Consider the following 18064-nt stretch of genomic DNA (forward strand, 5'->3'; position numbering starts at 1 on the left):
CCAGGGTGTTTGAGGTTGAACTGTGTTACTGCATCTCTCTGTAGCTTGTACCTGTTTTATTGTGGAGTCGATTCCCGTTGAGTGAGCGTACCGCCGTGGGTTTACCCATCTCTTGTTGATGGACATCTGGGCTGGTTCTAGTTTTGGGCTATTATGATAAATAATAATTGAGCATTGTTCCGAAGTTTATTTTGTGGACACGTGTTTTCATTTCTCTTGAGTAAATATCTAGGAGTGGCATCGCTGGGTCATAGGGAAAGGATATGTTTGTTTTTTTAACAAGCTATTAGATTTTCTTCCAAAGGTTGTACCTTTTTACATCCGCACTATGCTGTGTGGTAAGCTTTCCGGTTGCTCCACGCCCCACTGGCTTTGTGTGCTCCCTGTCTCTTGAATTGTAACCACTCGGGTGAGTTTGATGTGTTTTAACAAATTATACGCTGCTGTAATTGTGACCGAGAGCATTTCCATCATCCTGGACTAGTCCTTGTCCCTTTCTCAGTCAGCCCCCATACCCCAGGGGCAACCACCTCTGACTTAGAACTCCCAGTAAATGGTACCTACCATATGTGCTCTTTTTTTCTAATGATGTTCTATAGACCTTGCTTTTTTTTTCACTTAATATTTATTTTTTCTAAATTTTATTTATTTTGTCTTTGTTGAGAATATACACAGCAAAACGTACACCAATCTAACATAGTTTCTATAAGTACAATTTAGTGACATTGATTACATTCTTCGAGTTGTGCGACTATTCTTACCCTCCTTTTCTGAGTTGTTGTTCCTCCTTCATTAACAAACTTACTGCCCCTAAGGCTCCTGTCTAATCTTTCGAGTTGCTGTTGTCCATTTCGTCCCATACAGACAGTTCGTAAAAGAGTACAGAGCTCCAGGCAGACAGTTTTCAGTATGTGCTCTTTTGCATCTGCCTTATTTTATTCAACTTTATCATTTTGAGGTCATCGTAGATTCACGCCAGTTGTGAGAAAGAATACAGAGAGCTCCCATGTACCCTTTGCCATGTTTCCCCCAGTGGTGACATCTTACACAATTACAGTTCAACACAGGGCTGCCATAACAACGTACCACAGACTGGGTGGCTGACTAGGGAAGATGATCATTATCTCACAATTCTGGAGGCTGGGAGTCTGAATTCAGGGTGTCAGCAGAGCCATGTTCTCCCTGAAGGCTCTAGGGGAAGACGCTTTCTTGTCTCTCTCAGCTTCTGGTGGCTCCACGTGCTCCTTGGCTTTTGGCAGCATCACTCCAGTCTCTGCCTCCATCTTCATATGGCTGCCTTCCCTCTGTGTCTCTCTGTCTGTCTGTCTGTCTCTCTCTGTGTCTCCTCTTTTTGTAAGGATATCACTCAGGTTGGATTAGGACCCACACTATCCTGATATGTCCTCCTGCTGCCTAGCGACATCCTCAAAGACCCTGTTTCCAAACAAGGTCCAGTCACAGGAACAGAGGTTAGGACTTCAACACATCCTTTTTGGGGGGCATAACAGGGGTGTCTTTAGGAGACTGAATGCCTGCACTAGACAAGGTTGTACTTGCCCACCTGTACACACGTGGTTGTGTGGTGGTTCTATCCTGGACCTTGAAGTTCGTTTTACTCCCCCCCGCCACCCCCCCCGCGACAGCCATGTTCCCACTAAACTGTCTCTGCTCCTGTGCCCTGGAGCACCTTTCTCACACCTCTGAAGTTTTCTTTCCTGGGGCAGTAGTGTCTACTTCCATAATCTGTTCATATCCAACCTTGCAACCAACACTGGACAGTCTAGCCCTGTCTGTAAAAATTCTTTACTTTGCTTTTCGACTTTCTGGCTGAAGATTTTAAGTAAGCAAAACTTTCAAAATGTTATAATGTACTACTTATAGAAGGGAAAAGCCATCGTTCTCTGCCCAAGGACCAGTCATTTCTGATCTGATGCCCTCAGCATGCAGCATTTTATCTTGGTAGGAAGTAGCACTTCTCTGGTCTTCCTGCGCACCTGTGGATAAATAATTTGCCACAATAGTTGTGGTAAGCATGACCAGCAGTGCTTTAGAAGTCAGACCGAGTGGATTCCACTCTCTCGGTCCACTGGAGTCTGGGACTACAGGTGTGGTGAATTCTGCTGTGTGGCGCCACGTGAGCCTGTAGGTCTGGACCGTGGGGTTTGCAGAGAAAGGCAGAGGGAGACAGTTGTACCTTCTTTTTCCTTAAAGTCACAAAGATGCCACAGAGAATTTCCTTTGCCTTTCACCCACCTTCTCCAAATGTTAGCATTTCACCACATGTGCCTTATTTGTGTTCTGTCCAACACGCACATTCATTTATATCCATCTGTTTTTCTGCAACGTTTGAGAGTAACTTGTAGGCCTGACTTTAATGTGTGCTCTGCGCAAGGACTTTCTTTGAGGTGACCGCAAAGATCAAATCAGGAGTGACCGTTCAGGTGCTGTGGCTGTGGGCTTGTCCACCCTGTGTCCCTCCTTTGTCTTCACATTTCCTTGACTTCCTCCCACCTGGGCAGTCCTCTGCATCCTATGGCCTCCACAGCTGATGTTTGTGAGGAGGGCTGCGGTGACTTTGTGAAGTGTCCCAGTTTGGGTCTGGTGATACTTCCCCCTGATCAGGACCAGGTTCTGCATTTGGGGCGAGGGCTCAGGAGGATCTCATGTCCTCCTGGGTCAGTGTGTCCTGTTGCTGGTGGTGGGGCCCCAATGGCATTATTTCTCCAGTGTGAGGTACAGTTTCCCCTTTGTTGTTACTAAGTGTCCTTTGGGAGATGCTGGGACCACATCAATGTTCTGTTCCTCAACTCACATGAGGATTCCTGCCTCGCCTGGTTCTCACCACAGTGTTGGCCAGACAGGGCTTCCATCCAGCACTCACCCTGCATTTACTCATTGAAATCCTACTTACTATGCGCTACCCAGACCACTGTGCAAACCACATGGCTGCCTGGATCCACTGTTGGCTCACAGTTCTTTTTGTCTTGTAGATGGTAGAGCTGTACACGTGGGCTGTGGGGGCCAGGATGTCGCCAAGCCCAGAGTGGACACCACAGGGGGTAGAGTGGTGTCTCATGGTGGTTTTGATTTGTAGTACCCTGATGGCAAATGACATTGAGCATCTTTTCATGAGCTCATGGGCCATCGTGTCTTCCGAGGAGAAATGTCTATTCAAGTCCTTTGGTCTTTTTTTAATCGGGTTATTTGTTGTCTTCTTATTGAGTTATAAGAATTCTTCACCTATTGTGAATACAAGTCCCTTATCAGGTGTATGATTTGCGAATATTTCCCCCCATTCTGCAGCTTGTCTGTCTTTTCACTTCTTGATTGAGTCACGCTCCCACCTGAGACTGTTGCTGTGACTTGGCCGCTGTCATGGAGCTTGGCGGGCCTGGGGATCCCGGTTGCCTGAATCACCCTGGGCAGGTGCACCAAAGCAAAGCAGGCAGAGTTGGGTCCTGTTGCTGGCAAACAAGCTGCTTGGGGCCAGGGCACCCACTTCCTGGCTTCTTCTGAGTTTGCTGCATTTCTTGAACGTCTTGAGGTGACCTGAGTGTTCTGTGTCCTCCAGATGCTGATCTGACCCTGACTGAAGCCAGCAGCTCGGACAGCCGTGGGGAGAGGGCTGAGCTGTTCGCACACGCCGACGAGAGCCTGCTGGGTGGCGAGGCCAACTACCTGGGTGCGACCCTTACCCCGGAGAAGGACGAGGCGCTGCACCAGGCCGCAGCTGTGGCCAACCTGCGGGCGGCACTCGTGAGCAAGAACAGCCTGCTGTCCCTCAAGGCGGACGTGCTGGGTGACGACAGCTCCCTGCTGTTCGAGTACCTGCCCAAGGGCACCCACTCCCTCTCGCGTAAGTCCCAGCTCCCTGGTCTGGTGGCTGTTCTGGTTTTGATTGTTGAGGGAGGCAGCTGATCCTAAGACCACAAGTAGTGGGAGGCAACGTTCAGGATCCACTGTGGTAGAGGCACCTCTGAACCTTCCCAGGTTCTCCCGGAAGTGGGGTAGCATGGTCAGCTGGCTGACCCTCAGATCATGGAAGGCTGTGGTGCAGCTGCCCACAGGGCTGGCTCCAAGAGAGGACCAAGGTGCTGCATGGGTGTCAGGGCAGCCAAGGGCCTTTGGGGTCAGAGCCAGGGCGCCCCCTGCTGGCTACTCTGAGGGCGGGAGCGGGGAGGGATGCTGCAGAGTGAGAGCAGGGATGCTTCTTGTTCTCCAGAGAATTCTGGCTGCACTGGTCCCATTGAGGGGCAGGACATTGTCTTCAGAGCACGGTTGTCCCCAGTGGAGCACCAGCTGCCCAGGAGCAGTGATGGGCCCACTGAGCAGGGGCGACCCCGAGACCTGCTACTGGCACAAGGCTGCCCCAAGAGTTGCGCAGACACCCTCCTGTGACTGGGTAGCATGGGTACCCACTGCTCCAGCCCCAGGGAGGGTTGCCTCCCCTTGTCACAGGGCCCTGAGGGTCCATGCGGGGACATGTGGGGATGGACAGCCAACGGGAGGGGTCCTTGTCTCTGCCATCCTGGGAAGGGCTCATATTTAGTCAGTGGTCAGTGTGGTGGGAGGGCATGCCCCGAAATGGGAGGCTGAGAGCAGGTGGCGGAAACCCGTGGATTCCTGCTGGAGGGGCTGGTGTAGGAGCTGTCATCCCAGTGCCTCTGAGTGAGAAGTAGAAGAATCCTATTTGAAAACAATGTCTTTGCAACTTTGTTTCCATGAACACTGAAATGTTCTGAGTTTGGGGTTGGCCTACAGAGTAATGAACCCTGCCAGTGGCCAATAAAGACAAAGCATGGAAAGCCAGTCTCTGTTCTCTTTATTCTTGTGACTCAACTAAGTGCCTTGGCCAGTGTCTGGTCAGGCAGCTGTGGTCAGACCTGGCCCAGTGTCTCACGACATTTACCAGCTATTTGGCGTTGGGGTTGGCAAGATTTTAAAACCTCTTTAGGCCTCATTTTCCACATCTGAAAAATGTGGATAGCGTCACTTACACAGTTGTTTGAATTACAACGTATTTTTTGTAAAATGTGGACCACAGCACAGGCCATGTGCGTGAGTTTATGCTCCGTACTGAGAAAACCCTGGGGTTTGCGCAGCTTCTGCACATGCTCTCTGGGTGTGTTCTGGAGCACAGCGTGGACTTGGCCACCATGTGCCTCTGCACCCTTTAGATGCAGGTGAAAGCTCTATGTGAAATTCCTTCAGGCCCATTTTTAGTATGTCTGTGACTGACTCCAGGTAAAGTCATCTGGTGGGTCTTGGTATTTCTTTATCTCTATTACGTTTTCATCTCCTTGTTTTGATGTTCTAAATGTTCCTTCCACTATTCTCATAAGGATCTGCCTGTTCATTTCCTATAAATACCTTCTGGGAGTTGCAGAGCCTTGCTGCACCGTGAGCTTGGTGGGTGGGCTGTGGGGGGCAGCTGGGAGGCTCAGTTCATCACCCTGCCCACTTCTCACCTTTGGCCTGGGATTTCCTTCAGGTGAAAGGCTGCCAGACCTTCCACTCAGGTAAAACCAGAGGCCATCTTGCACCCCCACACAGTGTCTGTGGAGAGTCTCGTCTTGTGGAGGTTGTGCCCCTTCCTTGTGTGATTTGGGGACCCAGGAGCCCTGGGCCTGGCTGCCCTCTCTGAGGCTTTGCTTCCATGTCACGTGACCTGAGGCCCCACGTGCTGGTTGTTGAGTGTTTTCTGGCCGAGCCTTGCATTGTTGTGATCTGTAGGGTGCCCACCCCCCACAGACATGGTACATAGTTCTGAAACGAGAGGGTGACCTCCTGAGAGTGGCGCTGTGGTGAGGGATGCCCAGTGCTGGGTTCCCGAGCAGTGACCCAGCTCTCCCTGGTCGTCTCAAGATGTGAAGTTCTGCAGCCACATGAACGAGATCCACTCATGTCAGTTTTGCAAAAGAGTGGATTGAAACGGTGAACTTTTAAATTAAGAGAGCCATCAAGCATGCAGGCAATATAGGAATGGTCAAACACCAAGGTCCTTTCTGCATGGTTCTGGAACCTTCCCCATAAAACAAAATAGTTCCCTTGTTTTCATAGGATTAGTAACATCGGCTTAACTACGAAATTCAGCAGATGGTGGTTTTATTGCTGAATCACGAATCTTTAGCTGATTTCTCCGTACAACGACTTTCTGTACTTCGTGTTTTGATTCAGTTTAACTCGGTTCTTGATCACTTTGATTATTCTCAGCAGCAGGCTGACATCCTACCTATTAAAAGTCATTGCTCACTGGATAGAAATCATGGGGAGCATCTTTTTTTCCTCAAACATTGCCATATCTTATGAGTTTTGTGTGGGTGTGTGCACACAAATCCTTGTGGGACCTGACACAGAGTTTTCTTTGTGTGTGTGTGTGTGTGTGTGTGTGTGTGTGTGCGTGTTAGCCCATGTGGGACCTGACACGATAGTTGACTTCTCTGGCTGTAGAAAAATGCCATAAGAGCCAAGGTAATGTTCGATTTCTGTGAGCCTACAGAAAACAAGCCAGCCCATTTTGGGTGCAGAGGGTGTGCGTACCATGTGTGATCTCGACATTTCGACATTCGTGATGATGAACCCAAGAACGCTAAAAGCGTTTTCCCTGGGTACTGTGATGTGCCTGTCTCTAGTGGTTATTTAAAAAGAGTGAGCGGTTTCCCTTAGGTCATGGTGGTGCTCTCCTACCTCATCTGAAGAATGTGCCAAGAATATGCCAATTCCCTTGCTTTTTAAGGGAAGGGAAAACCCCAGAAGAACGAACCGTGAATGGTGGGGCAGCCTGCTGCTAATGTTTGTGGGTGAAGCTGGTGTGGGCAGCTGCCAGGCAGGGCTGTGGACATGCCCCCTGCTGACCTTTTGTCCACGGGGGGTGGGGTGGAGGGGGTTGGGGGGGTGGGGTGGGGCCTGAATGTCCTGGAAGCTGTGCTGGCTTTTGGGGAGAACTCTGTGGCTTGTGGTGCTTGTGGTTTAAAGAATATTTCCTTGTGGGTCTAAAAAATGAACCAAGGACCTTTAGGCTGGATTCAGGAATTTTAATACTTCCCTGTAAAAGGATGTTTAATGGAAATAGTTCTATACTTTTAGATAAACAGCAAAGTTAACGTATTTTTAAGTACTTTTCAGAAGGTCATTTTCTCAAGGTTGAAGATGTGTTGTCCTCAGTGTTCTCTCGATGTGTTACAATGGTCTGTTCTAGAACCTTCTTTCATAATCGTTCTGCGGCTGGGAGAATCCCACCCCAGAGAAGTCATGGGCAGAGACCCCTGGCACTTGGGGTTGGAGCAAAGTGCCCCAGACACCGCTTCCAGCAAGACCTGGCAGCATCTCACTTTGGGAAATCAAGGACAGTGCTTCTGGAACTTTCTGGGCCCACCAGCTGGTGTTCATGCACAAGGGTGAGATTTGTTTCCTGTGTTCCCAGGTCTGGCGTAGCCCCAGTCACTCATGATGGTGGTGATGGCCCAGCAGATGTACCTCACTCAGGCCCCTCTACCCTCCTTCCCAGGAGCCACCTCCCCCACACACCCCCTACCCCCACTCCCAGTGAATCACTGACTGGGGCAGAGTCCAGGGGGCAGGTACCTCCCCCAGCCCAGGTAAGAATGTGAGGGTGGCTAACACCTCCCAGGGCAGCCCAGACAAATGTTCACCTGTGGTGCCAGCATAAACGAGTCCTGAGCTGCCTGGTGCCTGTAAAACCCCACGTGTGCCAAAGTCATGTTATGGGTGAGGGCCTTCAAGGTGACCTGTTTCCACACGCCCTATGCCTGGTCATCTAGGATGCCCATTCAGGTTAAGGACATTGCTGGCTTTCACTCTTGAAGCAGAATGCTGTGTGAAGTCAAATTAGTTTTTAGCTTAAAGGAGAGCACTTTTCTGAATTTGTTTCTGAGGAATTTTTTTCCTGATATAAAGAGACTTAATTTAAAGAGCAGTGGGCTGAAAACAGTAATTCTCAAAAATGGGCGGCAATGTCTGGTTTTTAGCCAGTTTTGCTGGCAAGGTCATAGCCAGAGGCATTCCCCTCTCTGCCCCCTCATCCCCAGCTTACGGGCTGCTCCCGCCCACCAGCGCAGCAGGAGGGGCTGACAGACCCACTGAGCTCTGATGCCCTTTTCGAAAGGCACTGAGGTAGTTTATATAAAGAAAAGTTTGCTAGGTTTGTGTGCTTCCTGAAGGAAAAAAAAAATTTTTTTTAAAGAGCTTGGCCACATATTTTGGATTTTGAAAATTCATTAAACACCTGTCCTCTGTGAGTACTTTCCAACACTGTTATTTCGGTGGGCGGTGCTGGCGTTCTGCTGATACCCTGGCTTTTCTCTTGAGTGTCTATTCCCTGAGAGTTTACTGTCGCCTTTCTTCCCAGACGCTAGTAAGGGCTGTCCCCGCAGCAGCTGGACAATGACCCAGGTGAGCCATGGGCCACAAATCACACGTGCTCTCAGTCTCGCTTAACGACATCATGAATCCTGATGGTCCATAACTTATCTGTTTCCTTTGTAGATGGAGATTTCTCCTGCCTGGCGACGGGCCAAGCAGCAAACTCTCCCTATTTGGGTGGGCTTCTGTAGAGGTCGTGGGCACCAAGGGCCTCGTAGAGCCTCACCTGGACCTGCTGCCAGGCCTGGGCTGCCAGCTCAATGACCTGCCTTCTTCTTTGGCTCACCCAGAGTCCCTGTCACTGTCAGCTTTGTCCTGGAGTTTAGTAAAGGAGCCACATAAAAGAGTCCACCTTGGTAGCAGAAGACACATCAGCCACCTTTAACGTGGTATCAAGGCAGACAGGCTTGAGCAGGTGCCCTTTGCCTGTGTACAGATGGACATCCTTCCCAAGTCTCTTCTGCAGCAAAGTGTTCAGAGAGACCCCCATTCATGCACCAGGCAGCCACACACATACACCTGGTGCCCCTCTATGGACACCAAGTGACCCCCATGCACACCCAGTGGCTGGTGGTGAGCTCAGAGTATATCAGACAGATGAGGAACCTGACCACAGAGCTCTGTCAGTATAAGGGCTGTCAGTAAGGAGCTGGGCTGGGGTCGGCGTGTGCCTCTGAAATGGTGACTTCCTGAATCCTCCATGGCTGGCCAGCAAGGGCAGTGTAACTCAGCTTTTATGTGCCAGTTGTGGGGTATCTGGGATCAAGGAGGACTGCTGGCTTGTGGGTAGAAGTGTGTGCCATGGCCCACAGGAAATGGAGCCACTTAACTCTGCCCCCAGTGACTTTCTCTACAGATGTGAGGACAAAGCAGCCATGAAGCCTTTGATCAGTGCGGGTGCATCGTGTGTGTCACCCCCCAGTGTGCAGGGAATGAGTGGGCCTGAGGGTGAGCAGAAGCCGTGTTCCTTCTGGAAGGAACGCATTGTACTTACTGTTGTCCATTTCACTGGACACGCTGGGCCTGGCCGTTAGCTCATGTGTCCGAGCTGGTTGTATAGACTGGGTGGGCTCCAGCACCAGGCAGGCCACACCTTGTTCCAGGCAGCAGTGGGCTCAAGAAGGAAGTAGGTGTCCCCGTATCAGTTCCAGAACCTCCAGAGACATGCTGTCTAGGTGAGGGTGGGGTGGAGTTGCCAATAGGAAGACCCTTTCCTGTCAGTCTGGGGGGCAGCCCCGACCTCCTTTGCCCTGCCCATCCCACCTTGACCCTGACATGGTTGGGGCATGTCCATTGCTGTCCAGTCTGCCACTGTGTCTGCTAGAACTGCTCTAGTCTTCATGGTCACTGGATGAGTTTCTGACGATACAGGAAAGTCAGATTTTCAGCCAGGCTGCGGACGTTGCAGCCATCCTCTACTCACGTTCTAGCTGGGCTTCCCTGCATCAGGGAACCAGCTGGAGGGCATAAGCTCTTCTGAGATGTAGACGGCTTACTAACCGGTTGCTGTCGAGTTGATTCCAACTCATGGTGACCCCATGTGAGTCAGGGTAGGACTATGCTCCACAGGGTTTTCAGTGACTGGTTTTCCGGAAGTAGAACCCCTGGCCTTTCTTCCGTGGTGCCTCTGGGACCATGGAAGAACCGCCAGTGTTTCCATCAGCAGCTGATCTTTGTTCACCGTTTACACCGCCAGGAACTTCAGATGCCCTACCTGTTGGATTCTAGTGCCTCTGTGAGTTTGAACATCATTTATGAGAAAGGGAGCTTTTCTTTCCTTTGTTGGTCACCGTGGAATTTTTCAGCTGTGAGGTCCCAAGCGTTCTATGTCCAGCCTGAACACGCTGATTGAGAAGGAACATGGGCAGAAGCCTCACATGGAGACTTCTGTGCAGATCCCGCGTTAATGGGACGCGGTGCCGATGCGCTGAGGAGGAGAGGTCCCCACCTCATGGCCCTTGCTCCTCAATTGCTCATGGGGCTGCTTTCCAGAATGCAGGTGGGAAGCAGGACCCAGGGAGGGAGTGTCGTAGGGGACCAAGGACCCTGCGTTGTGGAGGAAGGATTATATTAATATTTGAAAATACAAAGAAATCTGTTTGTAGTGGTGGTAAACAAGGGATGTAAGAAGTGTTTTAGAACAGACAACATCTGATTTCATTTCTGTGTCTAACATTTTCCCCCAAAACAGTGCCGTCATCCAACGTATGGGATTCTCAGCAGGTTCACTTAGGTATTCCATCTCTTATATTTTGTTGGGTTTTTCACTGAAATATTTTGACTCGGGAATTGATTTTAAAGATGGCTTTTTTAAAACGAGTATGTAATGTTAATCTTTCTTGAAAACAGGATTCAATAATAAAAGGCTGGCTTTATATTTAGGACTATTTACTGCCACAAAACTTGCTCCATGTCTACAAACCCATTTTGGACTTCTTGGCATATTTGCCATTTTCACAAAATGTGAGTGGTGGCTTCACAAACTTGGATCTCTGTCCGGTGTTTTGTGTGTGTGTGTGTGTGTACATGTGTAGAAATGAAGAGTTCCATTCACTAGGGGATATTGATTTACTAATTTAGATAGAATTTAAAATGTAAAGTACAGCCTTAGTCATTGTCATTTTGACAATTGCACATAACTCAGGTGCTAAGAAAAAATAATTGATTTATTTTTTAAAAAAAAAACAAACCATTGTTCTGGAGAACACTTTTTAACTCACAGTTTTAGCCTAGCTTGTATTGAATTTACTCTCCAGACGCGCGCGCGCGCAAACACACACACACCACTGCACACACGTCCTAGAGAAAAAATTACTGCAGACAGGACCTGAAGAGCTGTGGTCCTGGGGAACGGGAAGCCCACAGGACAAGGTCCGTTCCACCTCCGATCTTCTCTAGCATATCTTCCAAATATCAGAGCAGGAACTGAACCCCACTAAAAAGCAGCAGTGTTTCTGTGCCAAGATGAAGGTTATTGTTCAGGGCAGCCAACATACTCAGGACGTGAGGGGCAAAATCTGAAGGAGCGAGAAGCCACAGAGAGGGAGGCCCAAAGTCTGCATGCAGATCCCCCTCAAGATCTGAGCTGCACACATACATTCCAGGAATCCCAGCTGGAAACGGCCCCGGGAGCTATAGCACAGGGCAGAGGTCTCCACAGGGAATAAAAGCAAAACTGAATTAGAGCAGCCCTAATAAAACAAAGCCCCCCCAGGACCAAGGCAATCCTCTGGTATCTGTTCTCCAGAAACAAGCACAAACAACAACACTGACAAAAATCAAAACCATAACAACCTTTGGAGAAATTTGACATCTTCTGGAATGTCTATGCTATTTCATTCGCCATGTAGCACCTACTAGAAAAGTTACAATGTGTGCTAAAAACAGAATGAAATGACTGAAATCAAGGGGGGAGGGAACAGATATTGCAGTTACCAGAAAAGGACTTGAAGATATCAATAATTAACATATTCCAGAAAACAGGAAATGGTGGACAAGATAGATTAGAAAATGGATAATTTCAATAGAGAAGTGGACTCAATAAAGAACTCAAGTGGACATTCTAAAACTGAAAATACAGCATCTGAAAATGAAAATTCAACTTAATAGCAGCCTAGACACAGTGAAAATGTTTCGTATATGTGTAATTGGAGTCTCAGAAGGAGAGGGGAGAGAAAAGGAAACAGAAGCAATTCTGGAAGAGACAATAGCTGAGAATTTTCCAAAATGGATGAAGGGCATCAATCCAAAGATCCAAGAAGCGCAGTCAACCCAAAGCAGGTTGAAAACCAAACAAAAAAGAAAACCAATAATAACAATAAAACAATACCCAACCAAATCAAAATCAAACCCATTGCCATCAAGTCGATTCCGACTCATAGCAACCCTATAGGACAGAGCAGAACTGCCCCACAGGGTTTCCAAGGAGCGGCTGGTGAATTCAAACTGTCGACCTTTTGGATAGGAGCCAGGTTCTTAACCACTGCACCACCAGGGCTCCTAAAACAACACCTAGGTACATAATAATCAAATTGTTGAAAACAAAACAAACAAACAAACAAAAAACAACTTAAAAACAGCCAGAGAGAAAAAGAGAAAAGCTCAACAGTTCTATGATCTCCTGAGGAAGCTAAATTCGTCATGTTAAAATCGTCCCACAGAGAGAGCTCCAGGGTCTGTGGCTTCACTGGTGAGTTTGTCCAAACATTCATTGAAGAAAATGCCGGCATTGCACAGACTCCTCCAGAGGCTTGGAAAAGAGATTGCTCGCAAGCTTGCTTTGTATGGCTGGTGTAGCCCAACACAACAAGGGCATTACAAGGAAGGAAAATTAGAGGCCTCTGTCGCTCAACAGAGATGCAAAACTCCTAAGTAAATCTCAGCAAAGTGAATCCAGGTGGGTTTATTCCAGGAATTCAAGGGTACCTTAACACCTGAAAATCAGTTTGTGTAATTCACCAGATTAGCAGAATAAAGGAGAAAAAGTCTATGATCACCTCAACAGGTGCAGGAAAAGCTTTTGATAAAGTTTAACAGCATTCATGATAAAAAAGAAAAATACTCAGCAAATTGAAATAGAAAGAAATATCCTTAATCTGATTATAGGGATCTATAAAATAATAGCATCATGCATAATGTAAAGTGTTAACTGATTGGCCCTGAGCATGGGAACAAGATGAGGCTGCTCACTGTCACCCCTGATTTTCAGCATTGACTGGGGGTCTTGGGGCAGGGTCCTGCAGGTGCAGGTCAACACCTGAGAGTGACACCTCCTTAAATATTGCACCCTGGGCGCCTCCCTTTTCTCACCCTAGTCCCAGCCCTGATCCTAAGCAGTGAGTCAGGCAATCAAAAGAGAGAAAGATTTAAAAGGAACAAGTAAGACTTCTATTATTAGCAAATGATAAAAATCCAAAAGGATATAGAAACTATAGCGTCAACGTACAAAAGCCGATTGGATTTCTATATACTAGCAGCAAACGGGGCTTTGGTGGCACAATGGTTAAAAGTTTGACTGTTAACTGAAAGGTCATCGGGTTCGATCCCACCAGTGACTCTACAGGAGAAAAGACCTGGCAATCTACTCTTGTAAAGATTACAGCCTAGGAAACCCTATGAGGCAATTTTACTCTGTCCTATAGGGTTGCTGTGTGCATTGGGCAAATCTGCTGCAAAAGACCTCTTTAAAGTGTTAAAAAACAAAGATGTCACTTTGAAGACTAAAGTGGGCCTGACCCAAGGCAGTTACCTCATATAGCATGAGAAAGCTGGACAATGAATAAGGAAGACTGAAGAAAAATTAACACCTTTGAATTGTGTTGGTGAAAAGTATTGAATACACCATGGATTGCCAGAAGAATGAACAAATCTGTCTTGGAAGAAGTACAGCCAGAATGCTGCTTAGAAGCAAGGATGGCGAGACTTAGCCTCACATACTTTGGACGTGTTATCAGGAGGGACCAATTCCTGGAGAAAGACATCATGCTTGGTAAAGTAGAGGGTCAGTGAAAATGAGGAAGACCCTCAACAAGATGGATTGACACAGTGGCTACAGCAATAGGTTGAAGCATAACAACGATTGTAAGGATGGCATGGGACTGGGCAGTGTTTTCGTTCTGTTGTACATCAGGTCTCTATGAGTCAGAACCGTCTCGACGGCACCTAGCAACAGCAGCAACTAAAAGACACCACAAGAGAGTAAAATGGCCAGTCACAGACCACAGAAAATATTTGCAATAAATATATCTGGCAGAAAACTCATTCTGAATGCATAAAAAATCTACTACAAATCAATAAGGAAAAGATGACTTACTAAGTAAGCAAAAGGCTTGAAGAGGTGCTTTCCAGAAGAAGGTCCACAAATGACCAATGAAATGTGCTCATTGTCCTCAATCACCACCACCTGTCTGTCAGTCTGTTGCACTGTGGTGGCTTGTGTGTTGCTGTGATGCTGGAAGCTATGCTACCGTTATTTCAAATACCAGCAGCATCACCTGTGGTGGACAGGTTTCAGGGGAGCTTCCAGACTACGACAGACTAGGAATAAAGGCCTGGTGATCTACTTCCAAAAATCAGCCAGTGAAAACCCTATGGATTACAACAAAAGATTGTCCAATATAGGGCTCGAAGGTGCCACTCAACAGCTGCAACAATGGACTCAAACATACCGATGATTACAAAGATAGCGTAGGACCAGGCTGTATGGGATGGAGGGAGCATGAGGGCCTGTGGACAAGAGACACAGACGCCAGGCGTGGGGCCGGAGGAGCAGTGGGGAGACCTGCACCCTTCCTCAGGCTCGCAAGTTTCTGGAGGAAGGCGTTCTTTGCTGAAGGATAGATTGTAGACAAATTTATTGAATGCTACATTTTAGATAATCTGATACCAACGTGTGACTTCCCACTTCTTCGATTATGAAACTTGCCTTGTTCATCCTGGGAACGCTGGAGACCAGGCAAAGGGCTCAGGTTTTAGGACAGATTAGTGGAGAGCTTGTTTCAATTATTGGTATTTGTGCTTTTCTGTTTATTTCAATCGCTCTTCCACCGTGTGGGCTGTGAAAGCTTTGTTAATGTTTATGAAAACACGACTATATGATGCTTTAAGTTTTCTGAGATATATAGACTATACATCACAAATAAATTATAGGAGATATTAGGTTATTTCCAACAAGAAATTATTTTAATTATAATAACCAAGGAAAATCCCCCTCAGTGATCACAGTAGTGTTAGTTAAGTACAGTGGGCTGGATGGTGGCCCCTGAAAGGGTGTCCACATCCTAGTCCTTGGAACCTGTGAATGTGACCTTCTTTGGACAACAGTCTTTGCAGATGTAGTTTGATGATTTTGAGTTAGATTGTCCTGGATCATCCAGGTGGCCCTAAGTCCAATGACAGGTATCCTTCATGAGAGGGAAGAGGGAGATTTGAGACAGAGGGGCCACCACGTGCGGACAGAGCAGAAACTGGAGTGATGCTGCCACAATCCCAGGAATGCCTGGGGCGGCCAGGAGCTGGGAAAGGCCCCTGATTTTGCACTTCTGGCCTCCAGGCTGTGAGAGAGTAAAAGGGTTGTTGCAAGCCTCCCGCTCCCTCCCCCTCACCCCGCATCTATCGTACTTTGTTAGGGCCTGGGAAGCCTGCATACCAAGAAAACACAATGTGTCAAGCCCAAGGGGAGGCCAGCTGTCCCTTGTCCCGATTTTGAGGGAGCAGGGTTTTACTTCAAAGATTCATGGTCATGTGTCTCTACATCCTAAATTTTGTTTTTAGGGAAAAAACACCACATTTCTCTACATGGATAAGTGATACTGATTTAACATGTAGGTCTGAATTATTAAATACCCAATCAAAATTAAATACAGGAGACTAAAATATATGATAATTCAAAATTTTAATTTTCACATTTATAGAAGCAGAGGAGAAACTGAATGCGTCCTCAGAAAAGCAACTTAAGTAACGTAAAAACACGCCCTTTTCCCTCCTGGCGGGTGGGGGGGGGTGGTCCTTGTCCTGCCAGGAGTGACAGCAGGAAATGGCCTCTCAGGTTGCAAGCAGTGTCCTGGGGGAGGCGTGGCAGGGGAGGAGGGGTGATGTCAAGGGCAGAGTTGTGGGTTCTCAGAGGAAGAAGAGGCTGAAAGGGAACGTGCCAGCTCTGGTGTGACATGTGGGTGGAAAGACAGACAGACAAACATTGCTTATCATGCTTGTGCTCCTGTGACCCGCAGCTGTCTGGGTGTGGCCCTGTCCGTTCGTGCCTGGCGCTGTGCACCCTTGGGTTTCCCTGCCGTATCTGCAGGGACACTCGGCAGTTTGACAAGAGAAGCAGACACAGCGGACACTGGGTGTCATCAGCGGGACCCACCTTTTGGACGTGGTGGGGTGCTGGCCTGTCTGCGGAGTTGCCTGGCCGCTACCTGTGGCATTTTGCCTCTCTCTTTGTGGTCCTTGGGAAGCCTGGTTCCTCTCTGGCGGAGGAGCTGCTGGGCAGCGGATTGCAAACTCGCTGCCACCCAGAGTCTGTGTTTGCTCCATCGCTGATGGGAACGTTGCCTGGACTCACAGGTTCCGAGGGCGGCACACGTGGGCTCAGCAGGCCCTTCTGCACTGCAGCCCTCAGGCGGGTGAGCAGGTGGATGATGAAGGCTGGCAGGTGGATGATGAAGGCTGGCAGATGGGACGGCTGATGGAGAGGGCAGTGATCTCCCAGTGTGTCTGCAGGAAGTAATCAGATGTTGCAGAGATCCATTTGTGGGAACCTTCGTGAAAGCTTTATTCATGAGGATGAAACATGGGAACAATAGTAGGATCTATTTAAAACCAGTTATTTAAAACTGTGGCATTGAAAGATGATTACAATATACCGTGAGGATGTCGATACGATAGTAATGTATCTTACCATTCCAGCTTTTTAAATAGAATTTTATGCTTATGCATAAAGACTCAAAAGACAGATGTTAAACCGTTAACTGTGGCTGTCCTTGCAGGGTGGAATACAGGTGGTTTGTCATCTCCCCTGCATGCGTTCATGTACTTCCCAGTTCTCTGCATCATTCCATCTGCACTCTTCACAGGCCCTTGTCCCAGCTCCTGCCACAGGTCACACATGTGTGAGCACACACTAGAAGCCCGTTCGGGTATGAGGGACCCTTCCCCTCTCATGGAAGGGTTTAAACTAGGCACAACTTGTGAGCTCTATTCTCTGTTCCGTTGGGGACAGGAAGCCCTTTATTGACGAAGAAACGGGACGGTGAGAGCAGGCAGCCAGCCCTTCAGGAGATGCATCATCAGGAGTGTGGTGCCTGTGACACCAGGTCTTGAGAGAAAACACAACATTTCTCAAGGAGTGGTGGAAAGTGTGTGCTTGCCTTCCCCAGGTGTGGTAGGGGCTGCAGACTCAGGGACCCATGCTGTGTGAGGACCTGGTGCCTCCTGGGGCTGATCCCCAGTGTGGCCTTCGCTGTCCAGTGTCTGATGCTCTCGGTGGGGCCGGCGGCTGCCCGAGGCCTGACTGGCAGACTGGGGCTGGGGGCTGGGCAGATCTTGCAGATTCTTGAGGCCAGGCTCCTGGACCCACCCCCTGGAGACACCAGTGCCACCAGGCAGGGAGAACCTGGATTATGAAGGCCCAGGGCCTTGGATGGCGCCAGCGTCCCTGGTGTCTCTGGGCCTGTTTACGTGGTGGCCTTTGCTGTTGGGGAGGTCATCTAATCTGTCACGAAGTGTGACATGTACAGCCACATGGCAGATGTCTGAGGGCTCAGGGAAGCCACGAGGTCTGAATGGGTCATGAGTGCACGTGGCCAACGATCTGGCGTCTTGCCACCATTCACTCCAGCTGCCTGCCTGGCCTGGACCCTCAGTGATTCTCTGGGTTTGGGGGCTGGTGACATGCTTGTGGGTGTCCTGTGTACCCAGGACAAGGGATAGTGCCAGGGCTTGCCATAAAGCCGAGTCTCAGATACAGACTATAAGGCAGGCATCTGCAACTGGCTGCACACCACACAGGAAGGATGGGCAGCCGTGCGGAGTGTGGATCGAGTAGCTCCTGGCTGTTCTGGCAGAAACTGAGACGACTGGCCATGGAAATGTCTGGATCTGTGGTCTCGGGCCCAAGGGGTAACTGTGGCATCAGGTGCTGAGCAGAGAGGGGGCTGCTTGGCTGAGCTTCGTCCCACAAGAC

The 18064-nt window shown here is 48.7% G+C and overlaps 1 protein-coding gene across 2 annotated transcripts in view; it reads left to right on the top strand.

The window, feature by feature from the left end:
• ZBTB46 (zinc finger and BTB domain containing 46) overlaps window positions 1–18064 on the top strand; it is a 53191-nt gene that overhangs the window by 27481 nt on the left and 7646 nt on the right. For both annotated transcript variants that reach the window (XM_049869090.1, XM_049869091.1), the window contains exon 3: window positions 3572–3856. In XM_049869090.1, the coding sequence (XP_049725047.1) occupies window positions 3572–3856 (285 nt within the window). The remainder of the gene's footprint in view (window positions 1–3571; window positions 3857–18064) is intronic.

The sequence above is a fragment of the Elephas maximus genome, chromosome 25 (genome assembly GCF_024166365.1).
Source record: "Elephas maximus indicus isolate mEleMax1 chromosome 25, mEleMax1 primary haplotype, whole genome shotgun sequence".
NCBI lineage: Eukaryota > Metazoa > Chordata > Mammalia > Proboscidea > Elephantidae > Elephas > Elephas maximus.